General features: G+C 46.0%; 1 protein-coding gene across 2 annotated transcripts in view; it reads right to left on the minus strand.

Annotated features, from left to right (window-relative positions):
- Window positions 1–17,551, minus strand: part of LRRC28 (leucine rich repeat containing 28) — a 73,992-nt gene that overhangs the window by 15,672 nt on the left and 40,769 nt on the right. Inside the window, exon 6 of one of the 2 annotated variants that reach the window (XM_066239368.1) lies at window positions 11,290–11,496. The exons of the other annotated variant lie outside the window; for it this stretch is intronic. Coding sequence (XP_066095465.1) covers window positions 11,290–11,496 — 207 coding nt within the window. The remainder of the gene's footprint in view (window positions 1–11,289; window positions 11,497–17,551) is intronic. 2 annotated transcript variants of the gene reach the window in all.

A 17,551-nucleotide genomic window follows, 5' to 3' on the forward strand; every position in this document is an offset into this window, starting at 1 on the left:
CCTGGGTGGGGGTGTCAGGAAGCCAGGCAAATGTGGGACAGGGTCACTGCCCTGGCTGCAGGGGGAGAAAGCTAAGGGAACTCCACACCCCAGTCCTCTAGGAGCAGTGAAGCCAGGGGCACACGACTTGCAGGCCAGGAAGTGGGGACTGGAATGAGAACTTGGCCCTGGGAGGAGACCGTCGGGGGCGGGGCAGAGACTGCAGGGGGATTCTACAGGAGGAAAGGCATAAAGCACTGAAAGCACTCACTCTCTGGACAACAGAGCCAGCAGAGCGGCTTCCAAGTGTCAAGGTCAGCCCTTCCTGTCCACTGCATGCCCGGGAATAATCACCCAGCCCCCCGACCGGCATGCACTGGGTGGACTGCCTGACTTCACTGCCACAGGACCCTGTGAACCCTCTTCTCCCTGAAGCAAGAACAGGACCTCTGAAAAGCTGTGTGGAGCTCTTCTGGTGAGAGCAGGAACCAGGCAATGGGCTCAAGAGCTCTCTTCCCCCTAGTCTTCCTTCGGTTTAGGAGAGACAGCTAAATTAGGAGGGTCTTAAGTGTATTTTTATTTCAAAAAAACCCCAATGACAGCTGCTGAAGGGCCTTTCAGGCACTCTGACAGACCTTGGGGACACAGACATTAATGTGATATAACACATATGAAGACAGACATGAAACGTGGTAACTGGCACACAATCTGACCATTGCTTAGAGAAGCTTTCCAAAGTCTAACAGGTTCACAGACGGGTTCTAGACAGTCTGTTACAGCAAGTAGCAGGAGGGCTAACAGGTGACTGAGGCCAAGAGAAGGCTTCCTCCTCCGAGAGAGTAGGGAAGGGTTAATATGCCCCCCTCTGTGTGGTTTAAAAGATCTAGAACACAGGACAGGACAGGCAGAAATGGTACATGATTTCAGGGAGCAGGTCACAAAGGCATGGTGGCTTCCTCTTTGCTTTCTCCCCGGGACCACTCATTCCAGAGGAAGACAATGTCTTGTCATGGGGGCACTCCCGCAGCCTTTAGGGGAGGAAAGGAGACCATCGGCTTGCAGCCACGTGGGTGAGCCCAGCGGACGCAGCTCCTCCGAGTTGCCCAGTCATGCTCCCAGCTCAAGCCTTCCGATTGCCACAGCCCCAAGACTATGCAACTCTCTTGTCCTTCCTCCACATTTTGCCTAATAATTTTAGCTTCCATACGAATGGCTCTTGTTTGCAAAAATCATTACATGGTTTTTATCTAATGGTGAATTTTGCTGTTCTGTCCTAAAATCAATGACTTTTCCAAGGAGCCTTAATTCCTCACATTGGGGTCTGGTGTTTAGATACCAAGACCTGAGTGCTATGTGTGCTCATTACTGCTAGGGTGCCACTGCTTCCAGGATCTCTTAGTGGACAGATCTACAAAACACATGTATGCACCCCGACCTATATATACACATACATCTGTATTATTGGAGGTGTGCCTTCAGCATAGATTCCTGGAAGTGAACTTGTTGGGTGAAAAGGTCAGTACATGCGTAGATTCTTTGCTATTTCTATCCAGTAGGGTTATATCAACCTGTATTCCTTCTAGTGAGAACACTGGTTTTCCCACAATCTCACTCATGTTTAAAAGATGTTGTTCTATTTAAAAATTTTTGTCATTCTGATAGCTGAGAAATAGGTCAGCATTGTTTTAATTTCTATTTCTCTAATTAGGAGTGTGAACATTTAAAGATATGTCTACGGGCCATGTTTACTTTTTTTTGGTAAATTATCTGTTCATATCTCATGCCTATTGTTTCACTAACTAGCCATGTGAGGCTCTTATATATTTTGTAACATATAATTATCAAAATAATGTACATGGCTATACTAGCAAACATGTATGAACATATCCACTGCTGTGAAAGGCTATATATTCATAAAACACAGAAAAAATACAGCTATAACTACCAGAATCCACTTGCAATGAAAAAGGCCTCCAATTCACACTAAGAATTCCTTTTTTTTAGATTTCTTCACAATTTTTTGGTATAAACAGAAATCCTATCATCACCAATAGAAATCTTCAGACTTCAAAGGCATACAGGAAACTGGGATTTTTTAAAGAAATGAAATGACATGGATAAAACACAAGCAAGCTGTCAGATCGGCTTTGCCTTTCAGAGCCCGGGGTGGGGGGGTTCAAGGACAAGTCCTCGGAGCTGACGCAGCAGGAAGGGGCGTAGGGCGCACAGTGAGGCGGCGAGCTGACGCAGCAGGAAGGGGCGCAGGGCGCACAGTGAGGCGGCGAGCTGACGCAGCAGGAAGGGGCGCAGGGCGCACATTGAGGCGGCGAGCTGACGCAGCAGGAAGGGGCGCAGGGCGCACAGTGAGGCGGCGAGCTGACGCAGCAGGAAGGGGCGTAGGGCGCACAGAGAGGCGGCGAGCTGACGCAGCAGGAAGGGGCGTAGGGCACACAGTGAGGCAGCGAGTGCAGCGCTGGTGTCAGACGACCTGGGTTTGCATCCTCACTCATCTAGTTACAGAACGTGTGTCCTCGGTCTCCCGTCTGTACACAGGGGGGAAACAACACCGTCTCTTCAATTTAGCGGGAGTTACTAAGAAAGCCCATAAATTATCAAGTGGAATTCTTGGCACACAGCCTGCTCCAATGTGTAAGTGATTGTTTTCTCACTGTTATTAGTAAGTGACATATTTGGCAGTGTGCCCTGCTGTGGAAGGTCAACGAGGAGAGGAGTCTCTCTGGCATGGAGCAGAAGGAACGGAGCCTCCTGTATCATTTAGCTGCACAGCAAGAGCGGGAGGCAACCGCCGGAAACAGCAGCTCGGCCACGTGAGCCAAGGGCACAACCTCTCCCCCAATGGACACGGCGGGGCTTGTGCGAACTAAATAAGGCCGCAAGTGATGGTCACCACACTCAGTTACATAAAGGCTGACGCTTGCTACTTCTCATACAAGTTCCTCTTCTTTCCTGTCCTAGTTTTTACAGGAAAACCAGGAGGAGTCAGGGATTTCACATGGGCTTTGGCTTAGATCTTCTTCAGGTTTGCAATATCCCAGAGAATTCTTTCTGCATCCTTGAGTCTGTGGACTGTCATTTTTATGCAGTACGCCCAGGACGGAATGCACCGTCTTCTATTGAAGCTGAAAGAAACATGAATTGGTGCCCGACCAGGCACTGGCGCGGTGGATAGAGCATTGGACTGGGATGCCGAGGACCCAGGTTCGAGACACTGAGGTCGCCAGCTTGAGCGCGGGCTCATCTAGTTTGAGCAAAAGCTCACCAGCTTGGACCCAAGGTTGCTGGCTCGAGCAAGGGGTTACTCGGCCTGCTGTAGCCCATGGTCAAGGCACATATGAGAAAGCAATCAATGAACTAAGGTGTCACAACGAAAAACTAATGATTGATGCTTCTCATCTCTCTCCATTCCTATCTGTCTGTCCCTATCTATCCCTCTCTGTGACTCTATCTCTGTCTCTGTAAAAAAATAAAATAAAAAAAGAAACACGAATTGGTGTTCAGATCTGTCATATGTTATTAGCCTGTACACCATGTGGATGGGAGTCATCAATACAGAGACTTACAACTTTCCATGCAACACAGTCCCATGTGGAGTAAGAAAGAGTAGTTCTAAACTGACATGATTGGTTAGAGCATCGTCCTGGCGCACCGAGGTCGCAGGTTCAATCCCTGGGTCAGGGCACGTATATAAAGCAACCAGTGAGCCCTGGCCGAATAGCTCACTTGGATAGAGCATTGCTGTGAAGTGCAGAGGTTGCTGGTTTGATCCCCGGTTGGGGCACACACAAGAACAGATTGATATTCCTGTCTTTCTCTCTTTCTCTTTCTCTCCCTTCCTCTCTGGCTTAAAGCAATAAATAAAAACTAAAAAATAAATAAAATAACATGATGTAGTTGACTTTGGAGTCGGGGCTGAGTCTGAACCCTGGCTCCCATGGTCTAACTGCTGCAGGTTGCCACGGGCAGATTCAGTGCTCTGAGCCTGCTGCGTCCTCCGGGCGGTGGGGACAGTAACACCCCCATCACGGGCTTGTTATGAAGCCCCACAACGTACACGATGCCAGCTCCATCCCTTGCATACCAGTTGTGCTCGGTCCATCTTAGTTCTTACCCCTCTCTCTTCTGAATGTAAAGAGAAGATCACAAAAGAGTGTGGAATTGTAATGAGTAGCAGGCGACCCTTGCTGTCCCTGACACGGCCCAGCCTGCTGGCCAGGCTGAGACACCTAACACCCAGGAAGGTCACAGCTGTACGACCTCAGGAGAGCACGCTCTGAGCCAGAGAGCCGTCCATGAGTAAAACCTCAGCGTAAGGGAATGTCACTTTTAATCATCTTGAGGCTGAAACATAAGTAATTCCTGTATGGAAAAGCTTTGAGATATTTCTTCTAGTCTTAAAACAGAAAATCTTCACTCAGTACAATTAACTTTGAAAGAGACCATTGATCTGCTAACTAATGAGCTGCCTTGTTTTCTTCATTCTATTAATTTTAGTGGACCAAGAGCTTGCAACAAATACATCATGCAACAATACTTTTGTGAGTTCCTGTGCAAAAACACGCTCAGCACGTGAACTTTAGGAACTGAGGAAGCGGACATCTGCAGAGGTGCTTGCGCCACAAAGACCTTTTTCATGTGGCTTCTAGAAGTGCTGCGCTGCGTCTGCAATGTTTTCCTTTCCTTCTTCCAGGCTCACAGATCAAAGTATTGTTCCTTACAAATTAGCAAAAGCTAGCCGTCTTGCACAAACTCCAATTCTTTTTTCTTTTTTCACGCCAAGGCTCTGGCATATGTGGTCCACATGGCCAAGGACGGAACAAAAAGGTCCTGTGTGGCCAGACTCTGGCTTTTAACTGCACTGTACAGCCAGCGCCGATGACAGCATGGGCCGGGACCGAACAGGGTCTGTTCCCTGCCGCCCGGCCGTCGTGGAGCGCATCCCTTTTATAGAAAGATGAATGGTGTGTGTTCTTTTCAGCGAAATGATGGGGCATGAGAAACAACAACATCAAAGCAACAGACCAATCAGGCTGTTCAGAATGCTCTATCAATATGAGATCAGTTATCATAGTTTGATAAGTTCAGTATATTATTAGTCATAATTACATTTTTAATTTCTATAAAATGTGGGTCTCTCCATAATGAATCTGGAGTGATTTACAGTGTATTCAAAAAATACCTTAAAACTGGCTCTGGCCAGTTGGCTCAGTGGTAGAGCATTGGCCCAGTGTGTGGATGTTTTGGATTTGATTTCCAGTCAGGGCACAAAGAATTGACCATCTGCTTTTCTACCTCTTCCCCTTCTCTTTTTCTGTCTTCCCTTCCTACAGCCATGGCTTGATTGAGTCAAGTGAGTGCGCCCCAGATGCTGAGGATGGCTCTGTAGAGATGCTGCCTCAGGTGCTGAAAATAGCTTGGTTGCTGAGCAGTGGCCCTATATGGGCTGAGCATAGTAAGTAGGGGGCTTGCCAGGTGGATCCCAGTCGGGGCACATGCAGGTGCCTTTCTTCCTTCCTCTCACTTAAAAAGAAAAATAAACTAATTTAAATTCCCTATAGCGTGCCTTTTACAAAGAGAATTTCTCAAGCACTATTTCAGAATAATGAATTTTTTAAGTGCTAGCTTCTTGAAATACACACTCACACACACTCCATTAAACGTTTTACATAATCATGCTCTTTCCAATCTAGTCAACTTTTACAAAGCAAGATTTCACAGTGAATTATAATTTAATACAATGCTTTATACACAGTAAATCAACAACTGTTGAATCACAGTAAATTGATTTTAATGACTGTGAATGACTGGAGTGTCCCTCTGCTGTTGGTTTACACACACAGGAATGAGCATCTCTAATTCCGTCCCGCAGTTCAGATAACAAAGAAGTTATTACTGGCCATGGGCTAGACACGTGCTGGATCCTGGGGTAGAGGTGCGGACACGCACCGCTCCAATCCTTTCTCACAGTCTGGGGAAGCAATAAAACCAGTTCATATTGATTACGTGCTAATGTACTATTTGTGAGTGATGCAAGTGTTTTACGCGGATCTTATTTAATTCTCACATGGGCGGTACGGAGTAAGTACTAATGGTACGCCGTTCCTGAAGTTTACACAGTGAAGGCCTTGCGGGGCCGGGCTCACAGTCAGCAAACGACAGGGCCGGAGTCCACGAGCAAGGCGGCCAGATCCACTGTGCGGCTGCTGAGACAACCCCCCTGCACGGTCAACTCCACAGAAGCGTGGCTTTCCCCCACACCCGGGAACTGGACAGGGCCGGAGTCCACGAGAGGGCCGCCAGCCCCACTGTGTGGCTGCCGAGACAACCCCCTGCACGGTCAATTCCACAGAAGCGTGGCTTTCCCCCACAACCGGGACCTGGACAGGGCCGGAGTCCACGAGCAGGGCCGCCAGCCCCACTGTGTGGCTGCCGAGACAACCCCCTGCACGGTCAATTCCACAGAAGCGTGGCTTTCCCCCACAACCGGGACCTGGACAGGGCCGGAGTCCACGAGCAGGGCCGCCAGCCCCACTGTGCGGCTGCCGAGACAACCCCCTGCACGGTCAACTCCACAGAAGCGTGGCTTTCCCCCACAACCGGGAACTGGACAGGGCCGAGTCCACGAGCAGGGCCGCCAGCCCACTGTGCGGCTGCCGAGACAACCCCCTGCACGGTCAATCCCACAGAAGCGTGGCTTTCCCCCACAACCAGGAACTGGACAGGGCCGAGTCCACGAGAGGGCCGCCAGCCCCACTGTGTGGCTGCCGAGACAACCCCCTGCACGGTCAACTCCACAGAAGCGTGGCTTCCCCCACACCCGGGAACTGGACAGGGCCGGAGTCCACGAGAGGGCCGCCAGCCCCACTGTGCAGCTGCCGAGACAACCCCCTGCACGGTCAATTCCACAGAAGCATGGCTTTCCCCCACAACCGGGAACTGGTCAGGGCTGGAGTCCACGAGAGGGCCGCCAGCCCCACTGTGCAGCTGCCGAGACAACCCCCTGCACGGCCAACTCCACAGAAGCATGGCTTTCCCCCACAACCGGGAACTGGCACGACCTGGCAGGCTGTGCGATGCGTGGGTGCCCGAGCACCCAGCTGTGATGGCAGGAGGCACGGCCACAGGGACAAGAGAGGGACAAACACTACTCAGCTTCCTCTGAAACACCAGCTCGTGGGTGAGGCAGGTCCATCCTATAGACCTAGGGCAGTAACTTAACTGGACACCAGTCACTCCTTCTGAGGAGGTCCTAGGGAAGGCGGCTTCATGCTGACCTTCATGGAAGCAGGAGTGACCACAGCGCATCCCCAGCTCTGGGCAGCTGACGCGGAGAGCAGGCATCTCCCGTCTATTTTTCCCCCTGAAAAATCTGAAAACGCTTTCCTGACAACTATGAGTGGTAGGCACTGCACATTCTCGCTTTAGAGCCACCCGACAATACCTTGCAGACTTCCCTAGCGCTGCTCATTCTTGTCACTGTAAAAGTTCGAAGCTCTAGGGCCAGATCAACAAGAGCTCGGCTCCGGGCTATCTGCAGACTCCTTGCCTCTAAGCTCCACGCCAGTGCCAGTTCAAGAGGCTACCTTCTCCTTATCCGTCACATCCTACCCTCAAATCCTGCTCCACAACTTGGAGAAAAATAGGCATTTGTCCATTTAAGGCTCACCTAGTCTTGGCGAAGTTTTCTCGGCACACATTAGCACAACTAATACATGTAACACTTGACTGTTAAAGTCAATAGTATTGTCTATTATTTAGAGGCAGCACCTGGCCTGAGCTGCAGAAGCCATATTAAACAATCCCACGAACTCCCTAAGAAAAGCTGAAGGCCCAAGCCCAGGCCTGACGTGGCAAGAGGAAGCTAAAGCAGAGCTTGTCCCTGGTGGAGGGGGTCAGAGGAGCACGCAGCACCAGGAAGAGGACAGGACCTTTTGTGAGGAGCACTTTCAAAAAGGGCTCGACAGGGAGCACCGCACACCCCTTTTCTTAAAGAAACAAACACCCCAGGGGTGTACCCTTGCTTCTGACAGGAGGTCCACGTGCGCTGTGATCAGCAGAACAGGTCTCTCCCCCTGTCGCCTAGTTTTTGGTCGTCTGTGAACCCTGCTTTCAAGCCCTGCTTTTCACTTTCTTCATTACACCCTTGAGTAGCACCTGCCCATCCATCCCCACAGAACACGAGATCAAACTGGACTTCAGTGGCCTCTCTGGGTCTCTCCTCGGTAAGCAGTCATCACATCTTCTCCTCAAACACAGGAGTCATTATGGCCTATGGGACTTCTGGTTTGTACTGGACCTAACTCTTCAGCGCTGGAACGTATTTCAACCACAAATTCTGCACATGATTCCCGTTAAACAATGCCCTCAAGGCAGGAGTTTTTCAAACTGCAGGTCAGATACATCCAGTGTTCAGTAAAGCACAGCTTACACACATAATCTCATCTCTGAGTCTGAGATTATGAAATTATTAACTGGTTTCTACCTAGTTCCCATTCTGGCTTGAAGTTCAAATAGATCCACTATGTGGACTTAAATATTTTCTTAAAAAATATACTGCTCACAGAAATTAGGGGATCAGGGAATGTGCAGACACTCCAGTACTTTCAGCCTCTGTACAGTGCATTTTCACCAATGAAATACAAGTGGGTTTTGCATCTTATTTGCATAATCATACAGCTTTCTTTCACTTGTTGTTTGTTCTTGTTTAATAAAAAAATACATATCAAATGCTTCTTTTTTATCGCTTCATATTCATTTTGAAATAGACCCTAATTTTTGTGAGCAGTATAGTAAACGATGCTTCTTTTCCTGACTTTCTAACAGAGAGAGAACAGGAACAAGAAGTAACACGAGAGCCAAACATAGCTAACAGATTTGTCTTGAATGCCACTGCGGTAAGAGGAGGGATGACAGACAGCTTCTATAAATGCCTACATGCTAGTTTCCAAAGCTGCACCACTATTTAGCATAAACTAGATGCTCCTCTACACAAGGTGTCCAGTTACCACAGACAAACCAATTATGACAGAGGTCCCATTTTCCGTCCTTATCCAAGTCGCAGTAGAGAATCCCTGTAAGTAAAGGAGCTGTCAGACCCCTCACAGTCCACGTCTTTGGCACAAAGAATAACTCTTCCTGAGAAGATAAGTCCTTCACTACTAAAACCTCCAGAAAACAACCCTGGGACTGTTTTAGAAACCCAAACAATCTCCCATTAGTAGGAGGCTTTCCTCTGCTAACTTTTGGGTTTACTACATGGTAGTTTATACACCAGGATAGTCTAGAAATGTCAATAGCATTTGCTGAATGTTCTTGGTTAAGAAATCATTCACAGTTATCGAACTTAATGCTCAAAAATTCCACCTACTTCCATGGGTGCAACTTTTTATTGTTTCCATAAACTGCAGACATGGTCACAGACAATGAGTGTAGCTGACACAGTCTGTCCCGGGGGGTGACCCGAGAATGCTCTTCCCCAGAGCAGGGACGCATGGAAAGCCTCTCAATTCCTACATCTATTATTCAACATTAAGTAAGTTCCAAACACTACTGAGGAATCAGGCTTATTAATTATGCAAGAGAAACCAGGCACACTCGGGAAAAGGCCTTGGAGGGGAAAACCCCTTCTCTTTGTAGTATTTTCTGGCACTTTGAGAAGGCCAGAGGTAGGTCACAATGCTGTGCACCGCGTGGTGGAAGGAGCTACGCTGACACGCACATGTCAAGGCCTCTATTAAATAGAGCACTCAGCTCGGGTGGTTAATTACCCCTTCTTCTCGGTGACAGTCACCCCTGTGAATAAAGCCTATTGGTAGGTTTATCTGTCACCCAGTTGTCGTGGTATAGGCATAACAGGGGTGTCCTTCCTCTTGCGAAGATGAGAAGAGAGCTAATGATTTAGACGGCACTGCAAGTGCTTTAAGTCACCCTCACATGTAGCTTCCATCCTGGCTTTCTGAAGAGGCTAGAGTCTGACATGCTCTCTTGAAAGGAAGCTCTGTTTTCTTTGAAATGTAGCTTGCTTCTGAAATGGCTTATTTTGTCAATTTCATAAGTATAGACTTTAATTATATTTACAGGAAAGTCACCTTCTCAAATTAGGTAATTATTTGTTATAACTCAAACTGATTTTTATGTCTCCATGTTATTTGTAACTGAAAATAATACTGTGTGCTATTACGGTGAAAGTATTTCCTTTCAAGGATGGATAAATTATACACTTCATCACCCTCAGAGATAAGTTATTTGTAATAAAAATGTGTTTATGAGGGAGATCATATGAAGCTTATTGTGACAGTTTAGGGTTCTGTGGGGCTTCATATTGTCATTTTTTTTAACGGGCACTTTTGTTTCTTATGAGTTAACAAAATAATCCAATTCTCAGTGAGAAGAAATGTTATTGTTTTATTAAAGGCCTGTGTTCTGGAACACATATTATGTCAGAATGAGCCAGCTACAGAAATCTGCAGTAACAGATGTAATTTATTACCTACAGTGACGTTTCTGCTCAGCAGGCGGTCAAGCCAATTTTAGTCTTTCAAATGTTGCAGCCTGGTTGCCAGGCCACGCTAACCACTGCACTACCCGACACAAATGTCTTTGCACAGATGTCAACATCTGTGCAGATGCACTTGTACAGGAGCTGTCCTTCCATCTTTCTATAACCCCTGTCTGTTTTATAGTTACATAGATATAATACCATACACACAATATATATTACATACATGTAATAATTATAGGTAATTATAGGATCTATACTATGTATACTATAGATGAGATGAAAACGGATAATTCCTTTCTCAGAGTAAATCAGATCTCAAATGTTTTGTCCTTAATCCCATTTTAGCACCAATTTCTTTTCTTTTTTGTGTGTGTGACAGAGACAGAGAGATAGAGAGACAGATAGGAACAGACAGACAGGAAGGGAGAGAGATGAGAAGCATTACTTCTTCATTGCAGCACCTTAGTTGTTCATTGATTGCTTTCTCATATGTGTCTTAACCAGGGGGCTACAGCAGAGCCAGTGACCCCTTGCTTGAGCTAGCGACCTTAGGCAAGCTGGTGAGCCTTGCTCAAACCAGATGAGCCCGTGTTCAAGCTGGTAACCTCGGGGTTTCGAACCTGGGTCCTCCGTGTCCCAGTCCGATGCTCCATCCACTGTGCCAACACCTGGTCAGGCCTGATTTCTTTTGTAAAACAGAAAATCCCAAGCGGAAATAAACTCGATCATCTGAGCATGATGCTACTGGATCCCTGGCCCCCCTCCCCCCCTCCCCCGTCCGGCAACCTTACCGAGGGGCAGAAAGGAGAGGCGGTTTGCAGCCATGGAGAGCTCGTTGAGGCTGGGCAGCTGGCAGAGGTGGCGTGGCACACACCGGAGCCGGTTGCGGTCCGCGGCCAGGTACTGCAGAGAAAGGCACAGGTGAAGTGTCCTGGGCAAAGCTAGCAAACGATTGGTAGAAATGTCTAGTGTCTGCAGCTCCTTCAAATCGCCAACCTCTACAACCAAAATCAGAATGAAGATAAATCGCATCCTGCTGTGGTCAAGTCAGGTCATCACATCAAACAAGTCAATACGGTCACATCAACCCAATAAGGCTGGTGGCGGCAGCTATTTCCATGGACGCGGGAGTGAGGCCTAGTAAGCAAATAACCCCATCTGGGCAGGTGTCTGTAAACGGGCCAGCGAGCATCTTTTCTCTAATGGAGAAGGTGCTGGCCCAGGAAAAGGAGAGACATGAAAGGCGGAAAGGGAGCCAGAAGTCTGTTCTCTGGCTTCTGTTTTGATGAATCAAATTTGTTGCCGGGTGAGACAAGAACAGCCGCTTCAAATACTGTACTTGGCTTTCGGTATGTCCGGATTTTTGCCTAAGGAGCTAGTAGGAGATTTGAAATATAAATTATAGTATTCCAATAAGTGCACCTCATTCAGATGAACTAAACAGAAACATCCTGGACTAAGAATTAGGATGTCTCTGGAAATTTTTACCTTGGTCAAGATTACAATAATAAAACAAAATGATCGTATGGTTAGGTAACATTTTCAGATATTGTCCAGCCCACCTGACCAGGCGGTGGTGCAGTGGATAGAGCATCAGACTGGGATGCGAAGGACCCAGGTTCGAGACCCCGAGGTCGCCTGCATGGCTCATCTGGTTTGAGCAAAGCTCACCAGCTTGGACCCAAGGTTGCTGGCTTGAGTAAGGGGTTATTCGGTCTGCTGAAGGCCCACGGTGTCGCAATGAAAAACTGATGATTGATGCCTCTCATCTCTCTCCATTCTGTCTGTCTGTCCCTGTCTATCCCTCTCTCTAGACTCTCTCTGTCTCTGTTAAAAAAAGAAAAAAAGAAAAAAAAGATATTGTCCAGCCTTGTGAATATTCTTTATAAAGCCACTCAGAGTGTACATATCCTATAGAGATTGCTTTAATTCCACTCAAATGAGGCTCACTCTAATATTCCCTCATTATGGATGTCTACATGTGTCATCTGTCCTATGGTAAGTACAGCTACATCCTTGTCATTCACTAAATCACCAAGTCTGAAGGTTGGGAAGTTCCTCACAAGGTCCTCTGTCCTTCTCAGGGACAGTCCCTATGAAGCACCCCTGAATGAAGGGGAAGGACATGTCCTGTGTCCCAGGACAGTTCCACTCAAGGCTGCCCAGGAAGCTCTACCCTGGATGCGTCTACCTCGTCTGATCATGGCACTGCCAAGCAGAAGGCTGCTGCGACTGTGCCCCCACCTGCCCCAGTCCTGATCTCAGCGCACAACCCTCCGCGCAGGGCTGCCCAGCTCCTGCCGTTCCCCGGCCCCCGCTCTGGGCACAGTCTAGTTGGTTCAGGGCTTGGAGTAGCTCTACAATGTCTTCTCTATTGGACAGAGACCCACTGTCCTCTCTGTGCCCAACTGCACAGATCAGCTTTTCTTACTGCAGGGTTGGCAAGCTACAGCCCATGGCCACTGACTGCAAAGTAGGACTGGTTCTTACATTTTAAAGGATGGTAAAAAAACAATAGAAACAAACAAACGAAAAACATGTGACAGAAACCCTATGTGGCCCACAAAGCCTAAAAATATTTACTATCTCACTATTGACAGAAAATGTTTGCTAGTTTTTGGTAGAGACTTACTGTTAACTGAAGCATTTTTCAAAACTATGTTTAAATATAATGAATACAAGTGAAGAATACATTAATTTCTAATGTCAAAATAAAAAATAAAGTATAACACAAAAACTATTTTCAAAAATAAGACTCTGTAGAAGTTTAAAAAATGTATATTAAATAAAAAAAATTTAAATTCTATATATTGATTATCTGGACTTTAGAAATAAGTAAGATAATTATTCTTGGTATAAATTAATATCATTTAACCAGTTTCTTAGCTGTTTTTATTTGTAATAATGCATCGCTTCCATTTTTCTGAAATCTTTTCAATATGGTATTATTATGTTTCCTTTGAATAATATTGCCTATGATTGCCTGACCAGGCGGTGGTGCAGAGGAGAGAGCATTGGCCTGGGACACAGAGGACTCCAGTTTGAAACACTGAGTTCCCAGGTTTGAGCACGGGCTCACCGTGGGGTTACTGGCAAGAGTGTAGGATCCTAGACATGACCCATAGTCACTGGCTTGAGCCCCAAGGTTGCTGGCTTGAGCAAGGGGTCACTGACTCAGCTGGAGCCCTTGGTCAAGGCACATATGAGAAAGCAATCAATGAACAACTAAGGTGCTAAAACAAAGAATTGATGCTTCTCATCTCTCTCTCTTCCTGTCCGTCTGTCCCTTTCTCTCTCACACAAAAATAAATAAATTAAATCAGTAAAATTGTCCATGATTAATAAATTTAACATTATTGACATCTCAAAAAATATTTATTGATATGTCATCTTGAGCCCTGGCTGGGTAGCTTAGTTGGTTACAGTATCTTTCTGCTATAGCAAGGTTGTGGGTTTGTAGGCATGTATAAGAATCAACCAATGAATGCATCAATAAGTGGAACAAACCTATGTGTATCTCTCTCCCCCTTCTTCTCTCTCTAAAGAAATCAATCAATAAAATTTATTTTTTTGTATTTTTCTTAAGTGAGAAGCGGGGAGGCAGAGAGACAGACCCCCTCATGCTCCCCGACAGGGATCCACCCAACAAGCCCACTAGGCGGTAATGCTCTGCCCATCTGGAGCCCTGGCTCCGTTGCAACCAGAGCCATTGTTTAGCACCTGAGGCAAAGCCATGGAGCCATCCTCAGTGCCCAGGGCCAACTCACTCCAGTGTAGCCTTGGATGCAGGAGGGGAGAAGAGAAAGATAGAAGGGAGAGGGGGAAGGGTAGAGAAGCAGATGGGTGCTTCTCCTGTGTGCCCTGGGTGGGAATCGAACCCAGGACTTCCACAAGCCGGGCTGACACTCTACTGCTGAGCTAACTGGCCAGGGCCAATAAAGTATTTTTTAAAAAGAAATTAAATGAAGTATTACTGATATGCAGTTACAATGTATTCTGTTTGGAGTATTACTAGACTCCTATTCTTTTCAGCCATTGTCCCTGTCCCTACACAACTCCCCAAGGAGTAAACATCACTTTGTACACTTTAATTCTTTACTGTGCCTAGAATAACCCTAACCTCACAGTTGTTGGCGTTGTTTACTTCTATGCTAAATCTACAATACCTTCCAACACTTCAACTACTTACGGAATACCCTGAAAAGGATCTCAGTATTGCCACATGGTAATTACTTACACAAAGCATAAAAATAACATTAGAGTGCACTTTCAGAAGAGAAAACAGTGAGCTCCCTCTAAATCATCCTTCGCAGCTGATGCACACTGACCTAATCTAAAATTTAAAGGGGAATGGGAAGGAAGTCGCCCACTCCATGCCAGGCCGGTGACCACAGAGTCAATAACAAGGCTCTGTAGTTTTTAAGCCCTGGCTTTTTCCGGTACCACTAAAAACAGCTCTCATTTGAGCTCCAGAGCACACCCTGTTAGGGAGAGCAGACAGAGAGGGAGGACAAAACTTCAATGCCAAGTAGGTGTTTACGTTATAGGCGTTCTCTGTCTCTAGACTGACTGGATCAAGGGTCCCCAAACTACGGCCTGTGGGCTGCATGTGGCCCCCTGAGGCTGTTTATCCGGCCCCCGCCGCACTTCCAGAAGGGGCACCTCTTTCATTGATGGTCAGTGAGAGGAGCACATTGACCATCTCATTAGCCAAAAGCAGGCCCATAGTTCCCATTGAAATACTGGTCAGTTTGGGCCCTGGTCAGTTGGCTCAGTGGTAGAGCGTTGGCCTGGCATGCAGAAGTCCCAGGTTTGATTCCCGGCCAGGGCACACAGGAGAAGCACCCATCTGCTTCTCCACCCCCCCTCCTTCCTCTCTGTCTCTCTCTTCCACTCCCGCAGCAGCGAGGCTCCATTGGAGCAAAGATGGCCTGGGCGCTGGGGATGGCTCCTTGGCCTCTGCCCCAGGCGCTAGAGTTAGAGTGGCTCTGGTCACAACAGAGCATTGCCCCGGAGGGGCAGAGCATCGCCCCCTGGTGGGCAGAGCGTCGCCCTCTGCTGTGCGTGCTGGGTGGATCCCGGTCAAGCCCATGCGGGAGTCTGTCTGACTGTCTCTCCCCGTTTCCAGCTTAAGAAAAGTACAAAAAAAAAAAATACTGGTCAGTTTGTTGATTTAAATTTACTTGTTCTTTATTTTAAATATTGTATTTGTTCCCATTTTGTTTTTTTACTTTAAAATAAGATATGTGCAGTGTGCACAGGGATTTGTTCATAGTTTTTTTATAGTCCGGCCCTCCAATGGTCTGAGGGACAGTGAACTGGCCCCTGTGTAAAAGGTTTGGGGACCCCTGGGCTGGACGGTGGGAAGTACACAGTCCGGTATTTACAAACAGGCTCAAGCCACACTCCTATGACTCACCGGCTATGCAACTTTGGGTGACTTCCTCAAACATTTAGATGACTGGTTTGATGTTTAAAAAATCATCTATATTTATAAAAAAAGGGATACAATAACACACACCACCTGAGGTGATGAAATGAAATATCCCATATAATTTAATAATGTGAAAGAAAACAATATTTATTTTTACTGTTCAGCTCTTTATGCTACATATTTTAAATGTAAATTCAAACTATAAATACTTTAATTGATGCACTTTTATCACAGAAGCAGTTATGAACACAGTATGTACAAGTCTGTTATGTCCAACACAGAAAGGGGCTCTTTGAAAGTTGATGTCTTTCAGAAAGTGGGCAGGACTGCTTTCCTTGGTCAAATAAAAAAATTAAAGCCAATCACAATGAGCTTGCTATATAATCATAACTCGGACTGTGTGGCAGGCTATGTTTAATAACAAGTCGTCACAATGAAGAATAAAATTAACAGCACCAGAAAGCTCATTACATTAACTACGCCTTTGTCTAATATAAGCAATAGCAAACTAGCAATTAAGACGTCCTCTTAATTATGAAAGACAAGTATTATTTGGGAGCTTTAAAATAAAATGCTCTAAAACATTTGACATCTGAGAAACACAATAGACACTGCTCTGACTTAAATATCATATTTACGTCTGGGTATCAAGCTTGCCAATTTATTCCTAACAGAAATTAAAATGTTAAAGATACACTTCAAAAAAGAAAACTACACTGTTTTGACAGTTTACCCACTATTTTGTGTGTGATTACACACTCAGGTCTCACTCCATGTTGTTCAAAATAAGTTATTTACCAGATGCTTACTGGTTATGGAACCAAATAGCCAATTTGACACTGTTTTGACAGTTTACCCACTATTTTGTGTGTGATTAAATTACACACTCAGGTCTCACTCCATATTGTTTAAAATAAGTTATTTACCAGGTGCTTACTGGTTATGGAACCAAATAACCAATTTGACACTTGAGGTACCTAGCAAATGTCACTGAGAACATTGTAGAAGATAAGAAGTATCTTGGAAGTGTTTGTTCTTCCCGAGAGGCAATTATATTGTAACTAACTGCTGACAGAGGTGGCCTATATCTCTTCTTTAGATACATTCTGTCTTTGAAACTGAAAAGCATTAATTCTAAACCTTGGCGTCTTTATTACTGCTTTAGTCAATACATAGGTTGCTACTTATCATCTTCACTCTGCAAGATTTATGGAGCCCACAGACACAGATTTTCATCATAGGCTCCATTTCAGTGATGGTCTATTTCTCAGGTTTCTTCTAGGCAGGCTTTTCCCCTCCTAACTGAGGTAACACAATGGAGTCTTTGGCCCGAATGAGACCACCAGGTGTCCATTGTTGGCATAAAACTATTATAATCACTGCCTCAAGAAATATCACAGCATCGATGTCTGGAATAAAAACTTTTTTTTTATTTTACTCCTTTGCAGAGAATAACTACAAGCAATCCATATTTCGCTACCTGAAAAAAATATATCATTTACAATGGTTGCTTTCATCTCACTTTCTAAACTCAAATTAATACAGGGAGAAATTTCAGTGTATATACATCTCAAATCGAGCCATTCTAGTTTGTTTCTTTGAAATTCCCATAAGAAAAG

This window comes from Saccopteryx bilineata, chromosome 7 (assembly GCF_036850765.1).
Source record: "Saccopteryx bilineata isolate mSacBil1 chromosome 7, mSacBil1_pri_phased_curated, whole genome shotgun sequence".
Taxonomy (NCBI): Eukaryota; Metazoa; Chordata; class Mammalia; order Chiroptera; family Emballonuridae; genus Saccopteryx; species Saccopteryx bilineata.